Source organism: Amblyraja radiata, chromosome 14 (assembly GCF_010909765.2).
Source record: "Amblyraja radiata isolate CabotCenter1 chromosome 14, sAmbRad1.1.pri, whole genome shotgun sequence".
Classification (NCBI taxonomy): Eukaryota; Metazoa; Chordata; class Chondrichthyes; order Rajiformes; family Rajidae; genus Amblyraja; species Amblyraja radiata.
This window is the reverse complement of record NC_045969.1, coordinates 21,038,205-21,057,345: the sequence shown is the minus strand read 5'-3', so window position 1 is coordinate 21,057,345 and position 19,141 is coordinate 21,038,205. Positions and strand designations below refer to the sequence as shown.

At 40.8% G+C, this 19,141-nt stretch overlaps 1 protein-coding gene and 1 long non-coding RNA gene across 7 annotated transcripts in view; one reads left to right on the top strand and one right to left on the bottom strand.

Moving 5' to 3' along the window:
• Positions 1 to 19,141, bottom strand: part of nhs (NHS actin remodeling regulator) — a 350,753-nt gene that overhangs the window by 19,146 nt on the left and 312,466 nt on the right. For 5 of the 6 annotated variants that reach the window (XM_033032741.1, XM_033032736.1, XM_033032737.1 and 2 more), the window contains one exon: positions 13,222 to 13,284. The exons of the other annotated variant lie outside the window; for it this stretch is intronic. In XM_033032741.1, coding sequence (XP_032888632.1) covers positions 13,222 to 13,284 — 63 coding nt within the window. The remainder of the gene's footprint in view (positions 1 to 13,221; positions 13,285 to 19,141) is intronic. 6 annotated transcript variants of the gene reach the window in all.
• LOC116980477 lies at positions 9,662 to 13,285 on the top strand. Its single transcript, XR_004413978.1, has 3 exons — positions 9,662 to 9,829; positions 10,447 to 10,449; positions 13,275 to 13,285. It is a non-coding gene; the product is annotated as an uncharacterized LOC116980477 (long non-coding RNA).

Below are 19,141 nucleotides of genomic sequence, written 5' to 3'. Positions count from 1 at the left end.
ATCAAATGCATTCCATTTGCCGCTTAACTACCCGATAGACCAGATCATGTCTATTTATTAAGGGCCTGTCCCACGGGCATGCGACCTGCATGCGGCAAGCTCGGCCTAAAGAGCCGGTCTCACCAGCATGCGCGGCAAGCGCGACCTAACGTGGTCGCTTGAGCCATATGGCATGCGGCAAGCGCGACCAAACCAGAAGCGGGAGCCGTGCGGAGATCGAGTGAGTGACGCAGCGTCAAGGCGGCTGCGGGCCTCACGGAATTTTTAAACACGGTCAGTTTTTTGGAGCCCCGCGCGATGTCGGGACCAGCTCCGCACAACTCCTTGCGGCTCCGGCGATCGAAGTGGGACCGGCCCCGCGAGGCCGTACGGCTCAAGCGACCACGTTAGGTCACGCTTGCCGCATGCAGGCGCAGGCTGGTGGGACCGGCCCTTTAGGTCGCGCTTGCCAATGCAGGTCGCATGCCCGTGGGACAGGCCCTTTAAGGTTTTGTAAACATTTGATTTACAAATTTCTGTAGTGTCACCATTGACTCTCTGGCAGGGGCGGAATACCCGGGGGGGCCAGAGGGGACACGTCCCCCCCATGTTTTGAGAGGTGGGCGACATCCCCGCCAGGTTAACCTGCCTGGGCTTGCGGGAAATATGGCCAGCGCAGATAAGCAGCGCTAGTATCCCATCAGTCCAGACAGGGCTGTAGTTAACCCGGTGAGACAGGCACAGTTGAGCTGCATTTAGCGCTGGATTGAGCCTCCGAAGCCTCGCGCGTGTGTGCGTGTCCGCGCGCATGCGCATGCGGCCGCCAAAAAATTGTGTCCCCCGTCCCCTCCATGTTTTGATAGTGAGTTCCGTTCTTGCTCTCTGGGGTGCATGTCTTCGATTTATTAAGCTCTTTTTTTGCAATAACAAATAATGTGCCACTTTCCATGCACTCTGCCCAACTTTTTTATTTATGGAATGTTGCTTAACAAAATATTTTCCAGTATCTCAAGGAATGGTTGATCTACAGATCTTGTTGGATTTTCTCCAAGTTTCCTACTTACTGTCAACCACTCAGCCACCTTTTGCATCCTCGGCAAACTTTTAATATGTGCTCTACTTTTAGAACCAGTCAAATGTATGCTACAAAAATAAAGGGACTGATAAATCAGATCTGTGGAATCCCATTAGTAACAGTCTTCCAGTCACAGACTTACCCTGTATCATTACTTTATGCTTCCTGCCATTGAGCCAATTTTGAATTCAATTTCTGTTAATTTCGTCATTTGACCAGCCTACTTGTTGAAAGCCTCGTGAATCAATGCAGATTACATCAAATGTACTGTGCCAATTGATTCTCTTTTTTATCTCCTCAAAAAACAGAATCATTGTTCAGACCTTCCCTTTACAAACCCATGCTCTCTATACCTGATTAATCTATATATTTCTAAATGAAGGTTTACGTTCTTCCTTCGATGTATTCCAATAATTTGTCCACCATTGTAATTATCCCAACTGACCTGTAATTACTTCCTTCCTTATTAAGCAACGATACAGCATTAGCAATCCAATCCTCTAGCACCCCTCTGTAATCAGGGATAATTTAAAAATTGTAGTCAGAGCCTTTACATCATGACGGGCAATACAGGCGCTGAGGAAATGCAGATGGATGACTGTTTGAATTTATGTTCAACAGAGTATGATTTCAGCTTGAATTTTAAAGAGGAAAGCTAGATTTAAGGTAGCTCTTATTATTGTCTAACAATCAAGTGGACACTAATGGTAAGCACCAGAAGGGAGTATGGTAGAGCTTTTGGAACTGGGGTTTTAGTTGTTGTTATCATACTCAAGATGAATTGAAGTCTGGGTCAAAGGGGTTTCTGGATTGCCTCATCCTCCTCCTCTTCCTGTTTCCTCTTATGTTCCTCAACTTCTTGCAGTGAGTGTCATGGGCTGTCCCATCATGATAAGATCTGAAACACGAAGTGGATGACCAGGGGTATTGACGTCAACTCTGATAATTACTGTTCATCACACTAAGTATTCTGCAACAGTAAGACATGTGGCATACAGATTATTGTCTCTAAAACAGTTCATGCAATGAAAGCTTTGTCCAAGCACATAAATAGTTGTTCTATCTGATTTCACATGGCAACATAAATCTATGTAATTGTCACTGTGAGTGTAGTTGCATGAGGCATGAACCGGATTATTAATAAGGAACATTGAATGATTTGGCATAATTTCACTGAGGATCCCAATAGTTAGTAGGTCTTTTTGCCTCCATTTTGTTTTCTGTCGTGGCTGAAAGGCAACCCAGTCGCCGAATTGTTACAATGTTACCAGGCGCTGCTCTGCATGGCTTTATTCTCTATGATCACACACTTCTTCTTCTTCGAGTCCGTTGCAATCTCAGATGTCGTTCTGCCAGTATCTGGCGCAGGTCACAGCTGGTCGGGTCGGTTCAGCCAGGTCCTGGGGGCTGCACTGGGGGGCGTCGTCACACTCCAGTAGGTGGGACATTGTCTGTACTGCTCCACAGCTGCATGTGTCTTCTGCCTGGTAGTTCCATGCTTTCATAAGTGCTTTGCACCTCCCCTGCTCCACTCGTAATCTGTTGAGGGTCTTCCAGGTTGGCCATGGGAGGTCGTGCCCGCTGGCGAGGCATTCAGTCGGAGTGATTCCTCTCTCCATCCAGTCGTGGGCTCGTGTGTTGAGCTGGTTCCATTCATCTTTCCAGATGTTGGTCCTTGCTGTTTCTTTGGTTGTCTGGAGAGGTGGGACTGTCTGCAAGAAACTGGCTCTGGATTTCAGTCGGGGTGGAGGTGCTGTGTGTCCGTGCAGGGGGTGCCTGGTATCAATCTCCTGTGCTCTCCGCTCGTCTTGGGCGACGATGGATCGTCTGATATGGGGGGGGGGGCAGGACTGGTGTTGTCTTTATGCATCCCGTGATAATGCGGCAGGTGTCGTTGAGGGCTGTGTCAACCAGTTTGGTGTGGTGGGAGCGGCTCCAGCTTGAGCACGCGTATTCAGCTGTGGAGAAGCACAGGGCTAGGACAGTTGCACGGATGGTTGGTGGATCAGCGCCCCACTTTGAGTTTACCAGTTTGCGCAGGATGTTGTTGCGAGTGTTGACCTTGGCTTTGGTGTTCTGAAGGTGGGTTTGAAAGAGAGTGTCCTGTCGAGTGTGACTCCGAGGTACACGGGGTGGAAGTGGTTGGAGAGTTAGTGGCCATCCCATGAGACGCTCAGTTGTTTTCCTGCATCTCGATTTTTAAGATGGAAGCTGCATAGTTGGGTTTTTGATGGGTTGGGTTTAAGGTGGTTGTTATTGTAGTAGGTTGTGATCACACACTGCTTGTTATTGAGAAAGTGGAATCCATGATCATGGAAGCCTAGAAAATTTGTAAAATCCCTTTGCCTGCTGAACACTGGCACAAAAGAATGAAATGTAGTTAGCTTTTTAAATAAAGACTAAATAACCTCCACTCTAGGTGAGTAGGTAGAAAGCTTCAAGAATGGTCACCTTGACAACCACAGACAACCCAGTATTTGCTTTCCTTTAAGGGTGCAGTTGTGGACACAATACCAGACTACAGTGAGGAGGGTTTATTGTTGACTCTTCCATTATTCCTTGCTGAGGATCAAGTAGGGGGGATGTGTCCCCAGCATGCTCCAAGCAGGTATAACTCTCTTCCCCATCATCTTCCTGGTCTTCATTCGACTCAATGTGTACAATTTGTGCTCATTATATAACATTTCTTATTATAGTACCATTATACCATGTTTTATGTGAAAAGACTCCATAAAACATGGTTTGTAATCTGAAAGTAAATACACTTTAACCTAAAAATGAGCTCTTATGTGTAATTGATAAACAGAATTCTGGAAACAATAAATCATAGCAAGTAGACTTAACAATGGTGTTTATATTTGGTCTGGCTTAATTCAAATGTTAAGTTTCTTTACACAAAAGTGGTTGCTATCTGTAACATGCTGCCAGATGAGGTGGTGGAATTAATACAATAATGATGCTTAAGAGGCATTCTAACCTAATGATGCAAATGGAATTAATGTAGATGAGCAAAAACATTGTCATGGGCATGGTGTACCAAAGGGCCTGTTTCTATGCTATATGACTTTATGACTATATCATATCAACAGTTGTTCACTTTGACATGGTTATCAGAGAGAGGTATTCAGTCTTTAGGTATCAGAGTTTGCGATTGTGACTGAAGACACTAGCTTCAATATTGCCAACAGTAGATGGAAATTTTTGCCCTTTCCTGATGGAAGTTGGACTAACAATGAGATAACTTTGCATGGAAAGTGAAGCTGTGCTTTCAGTTGATGTTGTTGAAGGACAACATGTGGATGAGAAAAAGGTGCAGATGGAGAATAAACATTTGGGGGCACAGACTGACAATTCGTGCACGGGAAGCATTGTTTGAGAAGTCATTGCAGGAAATCTCATGAGAATATGTCAATGGGTTCCAGGAAAAATGGACATGATTCTGTAGTCTAATAGATTAGTTTAGTTGATTGTCACGTGTACCGAGGTATAGTGAAATACTTTTATGTTGCGTGCTACCCAAGTCTATACATGATTACAATCAAGCCGTCCGCAGTGTACAGATACATGATAAAGGGAATAACGTGAATATATCTTTAAGGGCTGTTCATGACATGCACCAATGACTTGGATAAGGGAACCAAATGTAATATTTTAAAGTTTACCAATGATACAAAACCAGATGAGTTTGTGAGGATGATATACAGAGAACTGGAATGAGCAAATTAATGGCAAATGCAGTATTAAAAAAATGAAGTTATATGCTTTTGTACGAAAAAGGATGGCAGTATTTTATTTAAGGGTGATAGATTGGGAATGAATAATCTACAACGAGATATTGGTGTCTGTGCAACATTCATTGAAAGCAAACATGTAAATGCAAAGGCAAGCAGTTATGAAGGCAAATAATATGTAGATTATTTTAATACAGGAGCAAGGATGTCTTGACACAATTGTGCAGGGCCTTGGTGAAACTGTTTTGGCCCCAATGAAGGATGTACTAGCTACAGTGAAAGTCCATCAGACAGGTTCTGAGGTACAGCAGGCCTATTGTACGAGGAGGGACTTGATTTGACTAAATCTATATGCACTGGTGTTTCAAAGAAAGAGAAAAGTCTCCATTAAATGCACAAAGTTCTGACCGGCTGGACAAGAGTGGAGACATTTAAAAGTGACCTTGGGGGCAACTTTTTCCACTCAGAGGGTAGTCCATATTGTGCGACAGGATGGTATTGAAGCAAAAACAATTATGATTTTTAAAAGACATTTGGGCAGTCATATGGATAGAAAGAATTTAGAGGGATTTGAGCCAAATGCAGACAATTGGGACCAGCCCAGTAAGGAAACTTGGTTGGCACAGGAAAGTTGGGTTGAAGAGACTGTTTCCATGCTGCACAGCTCTATGACCTTTGTAGATGGTGCATGGATGGAGGATTCCAGTGCATTTTGTTAGACAATTTTCATCATAGAATATTTATAAGAGCAGTGGACAATATTTGAGGAGAAAGGGACATACAATATCAGCTAATAAACAGGACAGGAAAAGAAGGTGGCTGGTCAGTAGTTTAGTGGAAATTAGATTAGCATTATACAGCATGGATTCGGGTCCTTAGGACCAGTGAGTCAACACCCATCATGAAATACCCATCAATAAAGTAGCATTTTTATTCAGCCCACATTCCAACCAACTCCCCCAAATTCTAACACTACACCTACGCATTGGGTTATTTACAGTGATGTGTTAACCGACTAACCCACACATCTTTGGCATTCGAGCGGAAAGTGGAGGCCCCTGAGGAAAGCCATAAGGTCACAGGGGGAACATGCCAACTCTACGTAAGCAGCTGCTGAGGTTAGAATTAAAACCAGGTCTCTGGATTTGTGAACAGCAGCTCTGCTAATCGAAACACCTTGCTGCCCAGATCAGGGAACCAGGAATAGATCTTCTGGATGAAATTAACTCTGAAAGAAGAAAGGCGCAAGTTCTGGCTTGGGCATCAACTATTTGGACCAATGAGTTGGGGGAAAGGACAAATGTGGCAGAAGACAAGGGTTTGCTGTTGGTAAAATATTTAAGAAGACATTTTTTGCTAGTGAAAATAAGCGTAGAGATATATTTTCATTCCTGAAAAAGTGAATAGTTTTGGCAGACACAGCAGGTTCTAACAGTCCTTTCTTTGGTTCAGATCTAGTGGTGAATGGCCAAGTCAAATCAAGAGTGAAGAGTCAAGTGAAGAGTGTTTTATTATCATATGTCCTGAAACGGAACAATGGAATTCTTACTTGCAGCAGCACAACAGATATGTAAACATTGTACTCTGTGAACCAGTTGTCAACTGTGCACATCTTCTTTCCTTGGACAAATGCTGATGGGAGCAGTAGCAAGGAAAACAACCCGAGCAAGAGGGATAATGATTTTAAATAAAACTGGGGCATTAAGGGTGAAGATGAGGTTGTGGTTCACTGCATCAATGTCATTAGGAATCTCAGAATGTGTTGGTGGAGAAACTGGGAGACAGAAAGGGGATCTTCCAAAAATGTGATGAATTATTGATGATCTTTAAAGAATGTGCAAAATCCATCAATGATAAAAGAGGATGATTTCAAACAGAATTGGTAATTGATTTTGTTCTTGCCAACAGGATGGAGGCTTATTTGAAGCTTATTGAATATAATTCCGTAAACGTTTAATGATGAAAACAATGTATTCTGCAGTAGAAATGTTAAAAGCTTAATCCTTTCTGGCTACAATTTTAGGGACAAAGATTATAAATAGATATTGAGTCTCTCTATAAAGCAAAGCATAACATTCACTAATGTAGTACACAAGCACATTGATATTCAAGATTTTAAATATCAAATTTGTTACTATCGTTCCATTATTGTCATAATAAAAGTATTTTATCTGTCTCTCAATTATCATTTTGGATAAGTGAGCATAAACCTAGCAAATGCTCTATGAGTTCAGTAGATCATTTAATTGTTTGAAACGGTCAATCTGGGAAGTTAGAAATGAATATTCCAAAAGCAGCATAGAAGATGTCACACCATCTGATATTGAGCAAATGTAGCCAAGAGGATCTTGAAGACAAAGCTCAGTTATAGTTACTGCTTCTGAGCTATTGGATAAATGGGTAAAGATTTACCACTGTCAGTTAAACTTCTTGGCACACAATAATCTGTTTTGATTACCATTTTACCACTCATTTATATTCTTTTTAAAATTTCCAATCTCCACTCATTGGAAAGATTATTTCTGTCTCTCTATTGCTCAAACCCACCATCTCCAGGTCCCATTCACCCGTAAGCCTTGTCCACTCAAAGTCCTTGTCCTGGTTGAATGTTTGCCAACAGACTGATCCATTTCTGTCTCTTCCAGATAGAAGGCTAAAGCTGAAATACTAACTCTGGTTCACTCTCCACAGATGGTGACTGGCCTGCTGGGCGTTTCATAAACAAAGGATTCAGTGTTGATTAATAATATTATTTGAAACCTGCAGTAAAAGCAGGTAATTATCAAAGGTTTTTAACTCTCACTTTTGTATGACATTATTTTGTAAATTCCCTGAAGGAGTAAGCCTCAAAGAAATTTATAAATAGGAATGAATATTAAGACAACAGGATGAATATTAAGAAAGGCAAGTGTTTCTATGGCAGTGCAACGTGCTAGTCACAGCAACCCTTTCAATTTTGGGGATGAATTGGGTAGCAAATCATTTACTTTATGACATGAGGCAATGACAACTAATCTGCCTACAGCAGTGGAAGCGGCTCACCATATTCAAGCAACCCAATAAGCGAACTGTCACTAGTGCTGTTCTTGACATTTGCAGGGAATGCTTATTATCTCCCAAGTGATGAGTTTAGTTGCAACATATCTCAGGAATGTTTTAGGTCTATGCCCAACCATCTAAACTTTTGACAAATCTGGAAGCAAAGGGGGGCAGCTATTAGGAGCTAATTCAGAGGTTTGCATTATCAATTACAACCATCATAACTTGGCTTCTAATATTTACAAATATGGATGTAGAAGAAGGACAACTCATATTTGTATTACCCCACACAAGCCTCTGTCTCAATCAACAATTCAATTCACATTCAAGTATTGATCATTACAAAATGCATTACTTATGACTGAAGCCCAATGTAGAATTTTCTTAGCCTTAAGATTGAGACAAACGCACCTGTGGAGAAATAGAAATGTGACCAGATGTTCTTCAAATTTTAGAAACCAGTGAGAGAACTCAATAAAGTCTGCTGCATAACTTAATACACAGGCTACTCTTGCTTGCAATATAAATCCAGGCATGTTTCTGCTCCTTGTACAACAGTGCTTTGGATTCAGTTCACATAATGAAAAGAGATTACATAGTGGCATACATTGTTAAACATATTTTCTTACATTTGTATCAGGAACGTTTACCAGCAATTAACAATTATCCTAAAAAAAAAAGTCTGGCAAAAATGATATGTTTTGTACAGTATTCCAAACATGATAAATTAGTTAAAATGCATGTTGACAGCTACTTCCAGAAACATCTTGCTGGATGTTCCTATATTTAGCATTGAGCACTGGCTGAAGTGCCAACGGGTTCAGGTTTCCTCTCATTATCTTTCTAGGAACTGCCTTTCTGCAGCAGATCTTGGCAACCATGAGTATTCATCTTTCAGTCAAAATTGTACATGAAACATGCAGCTTTAACCATGCCTAACTCGTGTTGCTCTTGCAAGATAATACTCGAGTTAGTAGGCCTGATTGCAGGATCGGAGAAGGGTGGAATTTAGCAACAATCAACAACAAGCAAAGACAGGCAACCTCCGTCCTCCAAACATCTAAAAATGATCTTAGGTAATGGAGGTATGTTCTTTGGAGGTATAGATTTGTTGTATGACATCATGGTTACTCAGATAAGTTCCTCCAAATTTAAAATTTTGCACAAATTCTTATGAGCTGCCAAGATACTGGAGGTGACTACAACATTGAGCCAAGTGACTGCATCTTATAATTCTTTTCATGTACTGTATGGTCAAGGAGTGTATAGAGAAATCAGTCACATTTGAAGTAAGGAAACATTATCTCGCACCATCCAACAAGTTCATGCCTGATCTGCTACTTTTCCACATGATCCCCATTCGCTCTTGATTCCCTCTGGATTCAAATGTACCATTAATTTTAAATCTGGAATATACTTAATGAATGAGCTTTGAAAGCCCACAACATATTCCAACAATATCTTTTTTAAATGAAAAGGAATTGTTTCACATTCCGTGAAAACGAGCATAAAATAGCAGAATGTTTTGCCACAGCTTTCACATATTTGCATATCCGGATGGTTGTTGCCAAATTGAAGAACATTGATTTTCTGGCAAAATAGTGAATGAGATCAGTAACTGTCCGCAATGCTTGGGCAATGCGAGTGTGATCATTGATTGTCTATCTGCACAGATGGTTAATGTGGCTGTGATGATCAATCATCAACTTGTACAGCACAGTTAATGTGGCAACAAGCATCGATTGCCTGCCGCACATTCTTAGGATGTCTAATAAATAAAGGCTCATTAGATGCATCCAATAAATACCCTGTGCCATGGAAGATCTCCAAGATAATTTTTGTGTCCTGGAGAACCACATTTTCAGGAAATATTAGTTTATATTTTAAACCAAAGAGTCAAATGAATAAGGCAGATGAACTGAGAGCACCCATTAACTTCACCCACTAATGGGAACAAGAGCTGATTGAGACTGTCATGAGACAGGTTAGTTTTACCCTACTGATGGTATCTTGCTGCAGTGGTAATCCTGGTCAGAACAAGAAGAACTACAAATTGGACATTTGGACCCCTGATTCTGGCTCAGTATTTCATAAGTAGCAGAACAGCTACCTCGCTGCGATCTATTGAAAGTCATCCCTCAAACCAAACATTTGTTAGGGCGGCACAGTAGCACATCTGGTAGAGATGCTGCCTCACACTGTCAGAGACACAAGTTCGATCATGAACTTGGGTGCTGTCTATGCGGAGTTTGCACATTCTCCCTGTGAGAGTATCCAGGTGCTTTGATTTCCTCCCACGTCCCAAAGATATGTGGGTTTGTAGTTTAATTGGCCTCTGTAAATTGCCCCTAGCATGTAGGGGTTGAGAAAATGGAATAACTAGTGTGAACTGGTGATCAATGGTCAGGGTGGACTTGGTTGACTGAAAGGCCTGTTTCATGCTGCATCTATAAACTAAACTAAACTAAGCACAGATTAGGATATGGAAACTCAGCAATAGGCGAGTCATCAAATGGTATTTTTATGAGTTGATTGATAGCTAAAGCCATAATTTGTTCAATTGAGGAAATATTTCATGAATGGTAAGGGTATGGAACTCGTCTGAAAGGGCAGTGGAGGCAGATGGTCTCATCACATTTCAAAAGTACCTGGATGATCACGAAGAATCCTAATTTACCAGACCATGGATCAAGACCTGGGGCCTGGCACAGAATTGATTATTTTCGGAACAATGGAAGCCTGCTCTGAGCTAACTTCATTTCAAAAATGTTTCCTTAACTATGGTTTGATAATGGCAAAAAAACTTATACTCAAATTTTGGAAAAATACACCGACCCCAACGCTTAAAATGTGGATCACAAACATGTCTGAAATGTTACATCTGGAAGATATGAGATTCGTTCTAGCAGGAAAATCAGAACAATTCTTAAAGATATGGTCTCCTTTCATCGATTTATTATGTATAATATGGTGCAACATAACTCTGGTAATTAACCGTTTCAGAACTAGGTGTGGGGTGTGGAAAGACATGAAGTAGGTATATCCCTTTTCTCTTCTTTTCTGTTCTGTTTTCTCTCTTCCTTTTTTTTTCTCTTCTTTTCTCGTCTTTTTTTAATCTTTATATATTTTTTTTTTTTTTTTGCTCTTCCATTCCGGGCGTGTCTTTTTTTCTACATCTCTACGGGCTCTTTCTCTCTATCTATCCACAAATTACCAATTGTAACTTTTGTAGCCTACACATTACTACTTTCCTTAATCTCTTCTTCTTTCTTCTTTTTTTGTATCTATTAGTTTTATATTGTTAAATTTAAAACAAGAAGTTGTACACAAAATGTATTATGTTATATTCCATGGTTTATACGATTGTACATGGCTTCTAATTTAAAAAAAAGAAAAAAAAAGACCTGGGACTAGGATTAACCTAAAACACATTAATTTCTCATTGGTATTAAATATTGTGATAATGTAGTGAGTTGCAGCCATCTTATTGGCAGTGACTAGTGGGGTACTGCAATGCTCAGTGCTGGGACCCCAGCTATTTACAATATATATTAATGATTTGGACGAAGGAATTGAAGTTTGCAGAGGACACAAAGCTGGGGCGCAGTGTTAGCTGTGAGGAGGATGCTAGGAGGCTGCAAGGTGACTTGGATAGGTTGGGTGAGTGGGAAAATGCATGGCAGATGCAGTATAATGTGGATAAATGTGAGGTTATCCACTTTGGTGGCATGAACAGGAAAGTCGACAACTATCTGAATGGCGGTCGATTGGGAAAAGGGGAGATGCAACGAGATCTGGGTGTCATGGTACATCAGTCATTGAAAGTAGGCCTGTAGGTGCAGCAGGCAGTGAAGAAAGCGAATGGTATATTAGCATTCATAGCAAAAGGATTTGAGTATAGGAGCAGGGAGGTTCTACTGCAGTTGTATAGGGTCTTGGTGAGACCACACCTGGAGTATTGCGTACAGTTTTGGTCTCCAAATCTGAGGAAAGACATTCTTGCCATAGAGGGAGTACAGAGAAGGTTCACCAGAATGATTCCTGGGATGGCAGGACTTTCATATGAAGAAAGACTGGATAGACTCGGCTTGTACTCGCTGGAATTTAGAAGATTGATGGGAGATCTTATAGAAACGTACAAAATTCTTAAGGGGTTGGACAGGCTGGATGCAAGAAGATTGTTCCCGATGTTGGGGAAGTCCAGCACAAGGGGTCACAGTTTAAGGATAAGGGGGAAGTCTTTTAGGACCGAGATGAGAAATGTTTGTATTGCTTGTAACTTCAAGTTCAAGTTCAAGTGAGTTTATTGTCATGTGTCCCTGTATAGGACAATGAAATTCTTGCTTTGCTTAAGCACACAGAAAAATAGTCTTGTTACAAGTTGTGAGATAATGTGGTCTCTGCTTTAGTTTCATGCGATCCCTGCATTACAGCCATTTTAGCTATGAAATTCACCCTTACAGAATTCACAAATAACTACCCAAAAATTTGAGATGTGGAATAAAATTTGCTCCCACAGAATTTATGAAATAAAGTAAATAAATCAACACAATTTTTTCCTTGACATATGCGCAGATGGCTCAGTTTTAGATTACAGAAAATCGCAGTATGGCCTGTTTTGGAGGAATATAAACCACCGGTTCGCAGGAGTCACCTGTATTGTTATTGGGTGTCGGGGGGTTTGTTCTGTGCTATAACTGCATTTTTGCAGTATAGAGAATTATGTTGTGTGTGCTGGAACGATTTATAACACAGTGTGAGGTAATATGGCCTGAGCTGTTCATACATTGTTAAAGCATGTGGGATACTTCAGACTGAGCCACAACTATATGGCTACAATAGATGGCATCATGTTCTTAGATATCAAGAATCTGGTAGAGTATTTGGTTTATGGTACTGTGACCTCTACTGTTGTCACAAGGGACAATGCAAACTTGAATGAGGAGTCAGTACAATAACAAATACGTATTTTGCTAATGTAGGCACAAATGCATGTTTTTGTTTAATCCATAAAATCTGCATTATGTACCAAGACCAACTAGAATGGTGGTGCAGCTGTTTCACAGTTCCAGGGATTTGGGTTGGAGCCTGACCTCAGGTGCTGCATGTTTTTCCCATGTCAATGTGTGGTTTTGCTGGGAGCTTTGGTTTCCTTCCACATCCCAAAGATGCGCTGATTGGAAAAACTAAATTATGTTAAATGCGAGGGACAACTACTTATCAATACCAGCAACTGAATGCATAACTCTTCCCAACACTAATACAGACATTAGCTTACTTCAAAATATAATCCTGAAGATACTGTAAAGGAAAATAGTTAAGGTCAGCTACAGCATCATCAGTTATAGAATAAGGACTAGGAAAGAGCAAAGTGTTACTTGAGATGAGATCCAGTACCTTTCTGCTCCATGGGGTCATTTGGCAACATTCAGTGGGGGAGGATGAACGAGTGCTGTGAAACTACAAACGACACAAAACATGGCAATGAAACATTGGAACTAAAAAAGAGACAAGTATGTTTACTTGTATGGAAAACAAATTAAGAATGAAAATCTGAATGAACTGATGCAATGTAATAAATTACAAAATACAATAAAATAAAACATAGATGTATCAACATTGAAGTAGAAGCAGTTTCAAATGCTTATGACTTCAATAGTTTTTATTACAGAGCTTATGGTGTAATAATATATTTTTTTGTTTTATCACTGAAATATCCAATTGCACCAGGTGTACATTATAGATCACACAGTACTAAGAACTTCATATATGTGCATGAAACGGAACTGAACTATAGATTTGAGTCATCCCTTAGTTAAATTATAGAATTGTATTAAATTGGAGAGCTAAAGGAAAACAGTTTATTTCACAATTGGACTAGGGTTTAATTAGGCAAGGCAACTTTAATTAGGCAACACAGCTTTAGCATTTCCAAACTAAAGGCAACACAGCTTTAGCATTTCCAAACCAAAGGCAACACAGCTTTAGCATTTCCAAACCAAAGGCAACACAGCTTTAGCATTTCCAAACCAAAGGCAACACAGCTTTAGCATTTCCAAACCAAAGGCAACACAGCTTTAGCATTTCCAAACCAAAGCCTCACAGTTTAGGAGACATGTGTTCAGTGTTATTCACAGCTCAGACAGAGAGACGTGAACGACTTGCTTCCCCCATCTTGCAGAGACTGACTGAGGCACTCAACACCTCCGGGTTTTATAGTCCATCGATGGGAAAAATCCTCTTGTCCTGTGCAGTGGAGCGGGAATGAGTAAGATGGCCAAAAATGACAGCCATAAGTGGCAGCGTTTTTTCAAAAATCGATATACAGAACAGGAAGTGGTCAAGATCAAACTTTTAGTAATATAGATCGCAGGTTCCTATGCGCATTCTCTTTACTATCTGAGCTGGACATCAGATGGGGATGTGGTATTGAGGCCTAGTGGTGACAATCCTAAAGATCTCAAGCTGCTGTGGGCAGCAGAAAATTCAAAACATTCATGTGGTTACCTGATGGAGTTAAAACAGGCTGCTCCATCTAAAACATTTGTTAGACCTCATTTGAAGGACTGTGTGCAATTCTGGTTGCCCCTTCATAGGAAGATGTGGTGGCCTTGGAGAGGGTGCACAAAGTTTACCCAGATGCTGCCTGGATTAGAGGGTATTAGATATAAGGAAAGGTTGGACAAAATTGGATTGTTTTCTCTTGGACAATATATAAAATTATGTGAGGCATAGTTAGAGTAGACGGTCAGAACCTTTCTTCCCAGGCTGGAAATGTCGAAGACTATTGGGCATAGCTTTAATGTCAGAGGGGAAACGTTTAAAGAACATGTGTGGGGCAAGTTTTTTGGGCCAAAGGGTCTGTTCCTCTGTTCTATTGTTCTACATTCTAAAATACCTGCACTTATGCTCAAGTTAGAGATTTTAATAGAATAGACCCAATATTGCACAAGTTTCGCAGCAATGAAAAAGGAGCAAAGCTATCGATCCTGCATGGGTCTTGTAGTGTCTGTCTCCTTTATCATTGAATTTGCAATTTTAATCTCAGTGGGGTGGCAATGAAGTACATTTTGAATGTCTTATTTATTGTTCATCTGCAACTATGTCAATGAAATTAGACCAGGTTATGTTGTTATTCTGGACCTCAATGTGCAAAATAAGCTCCAGTATCAAAAGAGCACAAACAATGACCAAGGTTCTTTCCTCATCATGAGATAAATCTTCAAAGAAAATTTCCAAAAAGTAACTGCAGCTTGATTCATAAATGTACCAAAACAACTCCCAGTAGCTGCAAAGGAATAAAATAATTATTTAGCATTCTAGTTGGCATCAACTATTTAGTCAAGTCCAAAAAATCTTCACAGTGCTAAACACCATGTGAAAATACACTAAGATATAAAGTTTCATCTTGCCAAGAAGTTTACTTTCTGGAAGATATTGTTTGTATCAAGGACCAATCGGACAAATATATTGAAATTGGGACAAAAGTATAGGATATGCTAATGTGGTTAGATTTCAGTTATATACTGTAACAGCTACATAAATTGAGCTAGATTGAGATGAATATAAACCCAGTCATGTGATATTATGTAATGTTAGCTTGATATTATGAGGGAGCCATAGAAACCACCTTTATTTGAATCACTATTTGATCTGCAGAAATTAAATCAAAGCATAAATGGATTTATATAATTTCTTAAAATCCAATTATCTAAATTAAGTTGTCCACAAACAAACACACTGAAGGCTCTTTATATGTCAGTCCTTGCTTCATAACATTTACTCTGCTGAAAATTTTCAGAAAGATTACAGCTGCTCACAAATATTCAACGAAGCTGGTGAACCACCTCAATGCTTTTCATTAGATTTATTTCTGAAAGTTGATAGGCAGTTGTGTATATTTTTAATCTGTTTCGGCATTTTGAAAATTCAAATGTTTTTGTACCAGATGCATGGCTCTATTCCTTTATTATATTTAGATGCTTTGTTGTAAGCAGCATTTACGGTGCAGGTTCTTCAACGGCATGGCCACATCTTTGAAGCTCAAAAAGATGCCCCTTTGAAGTAGAGATGTAATGTCTCAATTCTAGGTATACAATTTGCCCAGAAGAGACAATAGCACATGTTGATTTTTACCCTCATTCTTTATTCCTCTGATAGCACCGGGTGGCGCCCGTAATGGCCGCCTCGCCAGCAGTCTGTCTTGTTCCTTCTCTGTTTTTATTATTTTAAGTATGTCTTGAATGTTTGTTTTAATCTCCCTTGGTATGTTTTATGCGGTGGGTGCGGAGGGGGGTTTCGGGGGAAACATTTTCCTGTCACTCGATGGAGATGAGATTTTTCCCCGTGTTGCATCTCCGTCCCCCCCCTGCGGCCTACAATGTGGAGTGGTGCGGCCTTTCCTGGAGACCGGGCCAGAGCTTCAAGCCGCGGGTGCGGCACGGACTTACCATCGCGGAGCCTGGGATCTTTTGCCGAGGATCGGAGTGTAGGAGCTCCGACCGCGGGGCCTGTGGACTTTAACACCGTGAAGCAGCGGTCTCCGGTAAGAAGCGGCTGACTCGGGAGCTCCATGCGGAGTGTTCCGATCCATCCTGACGCCGGAGTTTTGACGAGAGGGCTTGAACAGCGGACCATCGGCAATGGCAAGTGAGGGGGGTTCAGCCCCGACCACGGGTGAACAAAGGAGGAAGATGACTGAACTTTATTGCCTTCCATCAAAGTGAGGAATGTGGATTCCACTGTGGTGGATGTTTTTGTTACATTTTATTTTACGTGGCTGAATTGTGTATTGTTGTTTTTCTCACTTAGTATGGCTGTACGGTAACTTAAATTTCACTGTATCTTAATTGGTACATGTGACAATTAAATGGAATCTTGAACCTTGAAATGAATCAGTATGGATGCAGATATCCGTTGGCATTAAGACACCAAAATCATGTGGAAATATCTGGAAGGCAAACACACACTGCCATGGCTACCAAGATCATGTCTGAACTTCAATGAGGATGCATTGCTCTGCTGGCTGGCAACATTCCAAACCAGTTTTTCAAACAATAAGTTACCAAGCCTTGCGAAGGGAACCGGCTGGATTCAAAGAAAATCCGAGGGAGCAATTGACACAATTTACAGCGAACCTTGAAACAATATCAATACCAAAACCAGTAAAGAGTCTGAGTAGAAAATATTGACATGCTCATAATTAAAGAATTGCAAATTTTCATATAAAAATCAATTATATGTATGTAGCAGTAATTAATAAGTTTTTGCTTGTTGTGTGTGCATTACAGTACTTTAATAGCTATTCCAATTTGCCTAAGAAACAACAGTTAATTAATTAGTGTGGAGAATCAAGAAATATGCCAGACGTCTTTCGTGCCAAGAAAATGTCTTGCAGAGCCCACAGGACAATAATAAGTGTCTGCACATTAACAACCTCACAGAGCTGATAAAAGTTCTTAAATAATTTGCTGGCAATCACTGTTTCGAGTTTCCCTATTGCATGCCACCCGTGCTATATTCTGTGCACGAACTCGCTGAGCTACGATACTAATGAATGCAAATCACCTCACTAATCCCTGCGATGTGAATTTGCTCAAGAAGCAAAAGTCCATCAACTTTAACAGCTATATGGGCATATTGTGCAGATCAAAATTTAAAATTAATTTTGAAATATTTATATTTGGGATAGATATATATCATCTTTCAATCCCACCCCCCCCCCCCCCAAATCCAGCACAGTTTACGTTGCTCCACTCAAATATTTAAAAAGGTGTGAAAAGCTAGACTTACTGGATCATGCCTGCAGTAATTTACTCTGACCACTGATCATATATTCATTGGTGATAAGCAGAATAACGACACTGGCACATTTATTATGCAGTAATCCCCTCGACACACTTTTCAATTTTCAATTGTTAAGAAACTGGAACGTAACAAGCAAAACAGGGATTTATGCAATCTTCATCAAAATTAAGGTATTATGGGGCTTGGAGACACACTATGCTAATTAAATTATGTCTGGTCCAAATTTTATCACTCTCTATGGAAATTGGACATCGAATCAAGTAGGAATTTTAAAATGTGCTAATGACAGTGCATGAACTTGCAACAGAAAAGCATTTGATCGTTCATTGTCTGACAGGATCTCCATGCTAACTTGTTGGTTCTCTCGTGATCGTATTAACTGCAAAGTGCAGCCAGGAGCGTTATGCTGCCCATAAAGTAATGCAGAGGGCCAAAGATTCAATACAATTATATTGTTACCAATAGTCCAGGTATCCACATTTTCCAGTGGATAAGAATTAGGTGTAGATGGTTTTCCCTTCCTAGCTTGAGAATTGCACCAACCTATGCACTTAATGCACATTTAAACAAGTCAATCATCACATTGTGGTCATATCCAGTCATGGAAAAGGCTCCAGGTGTAAACGTCAAGAAAATCCGGACTCGGAGCCCCTAAGGCAGTTCGCCGTTGTCTACAACCTCGCTCTGGCAGCTCCTGCGACGGCGCTGGTGCCAAACTGTAATGGCCCTGCTGTTCCTTTGGATCGATCAGCGACGTGGAGAGGGGGGACGTGCTGCATGGGCAACAGCCTGTCCTCCATATGACATCGCCCAGGCTTGCATCCGACCAGGATGCATCACCCATGGTCAGTCGAGAGGGGCCTACTACTACATCACAAAACCTTTTTGTAAGACATTGTTGTTAGCATCGAACTTTCTGACAGGTAGATTGAAATGGGGATAAACGAATAGGCCATGCTAATGCGATTAGATTTCAGTTATGTGTCAGCTACAACAGGAGCTAAATTCAGATTAACATAGAGCTGATCCTAGTCATAGAGTCATACAGCACAGAAACAGGCCCTTTAGCCCAAGTTATCCATGCCGACCAATATGCCCCATCTAAGCTAGACCCAATTGCCTGCATTTGACCCATATTGCTCGGAAACCTTTCCCATCCATGTACCTGTCCAAGTGTCCTTTAAATGTTGTTATTGTTCCTGCCTCAACTATCTGTTCTGGCAGATAATTTCACATAACTGAGTGAAAAAGTGCTCCTCAGGTTCCTGCTAAATCTTTTCCCTCTCACCTTAAACCTATGTCCTCTGGTTCTTGATTCCTTTATACTGGGTAAAACACTGTGCATGGTTTTATATACCTCTAAACAATCACCCCTTAGCCACCTGTGCTCCAAGGAATAGTCCAGGCTTGCCCAATCTCTCCATCTAGCTCAGGCCCTTGTCTGGCAACACCCTGGTAAATCTTCTCGACACGCTTTCCCACTTAATTGCCTCCTTCCTATAGTAGGGTG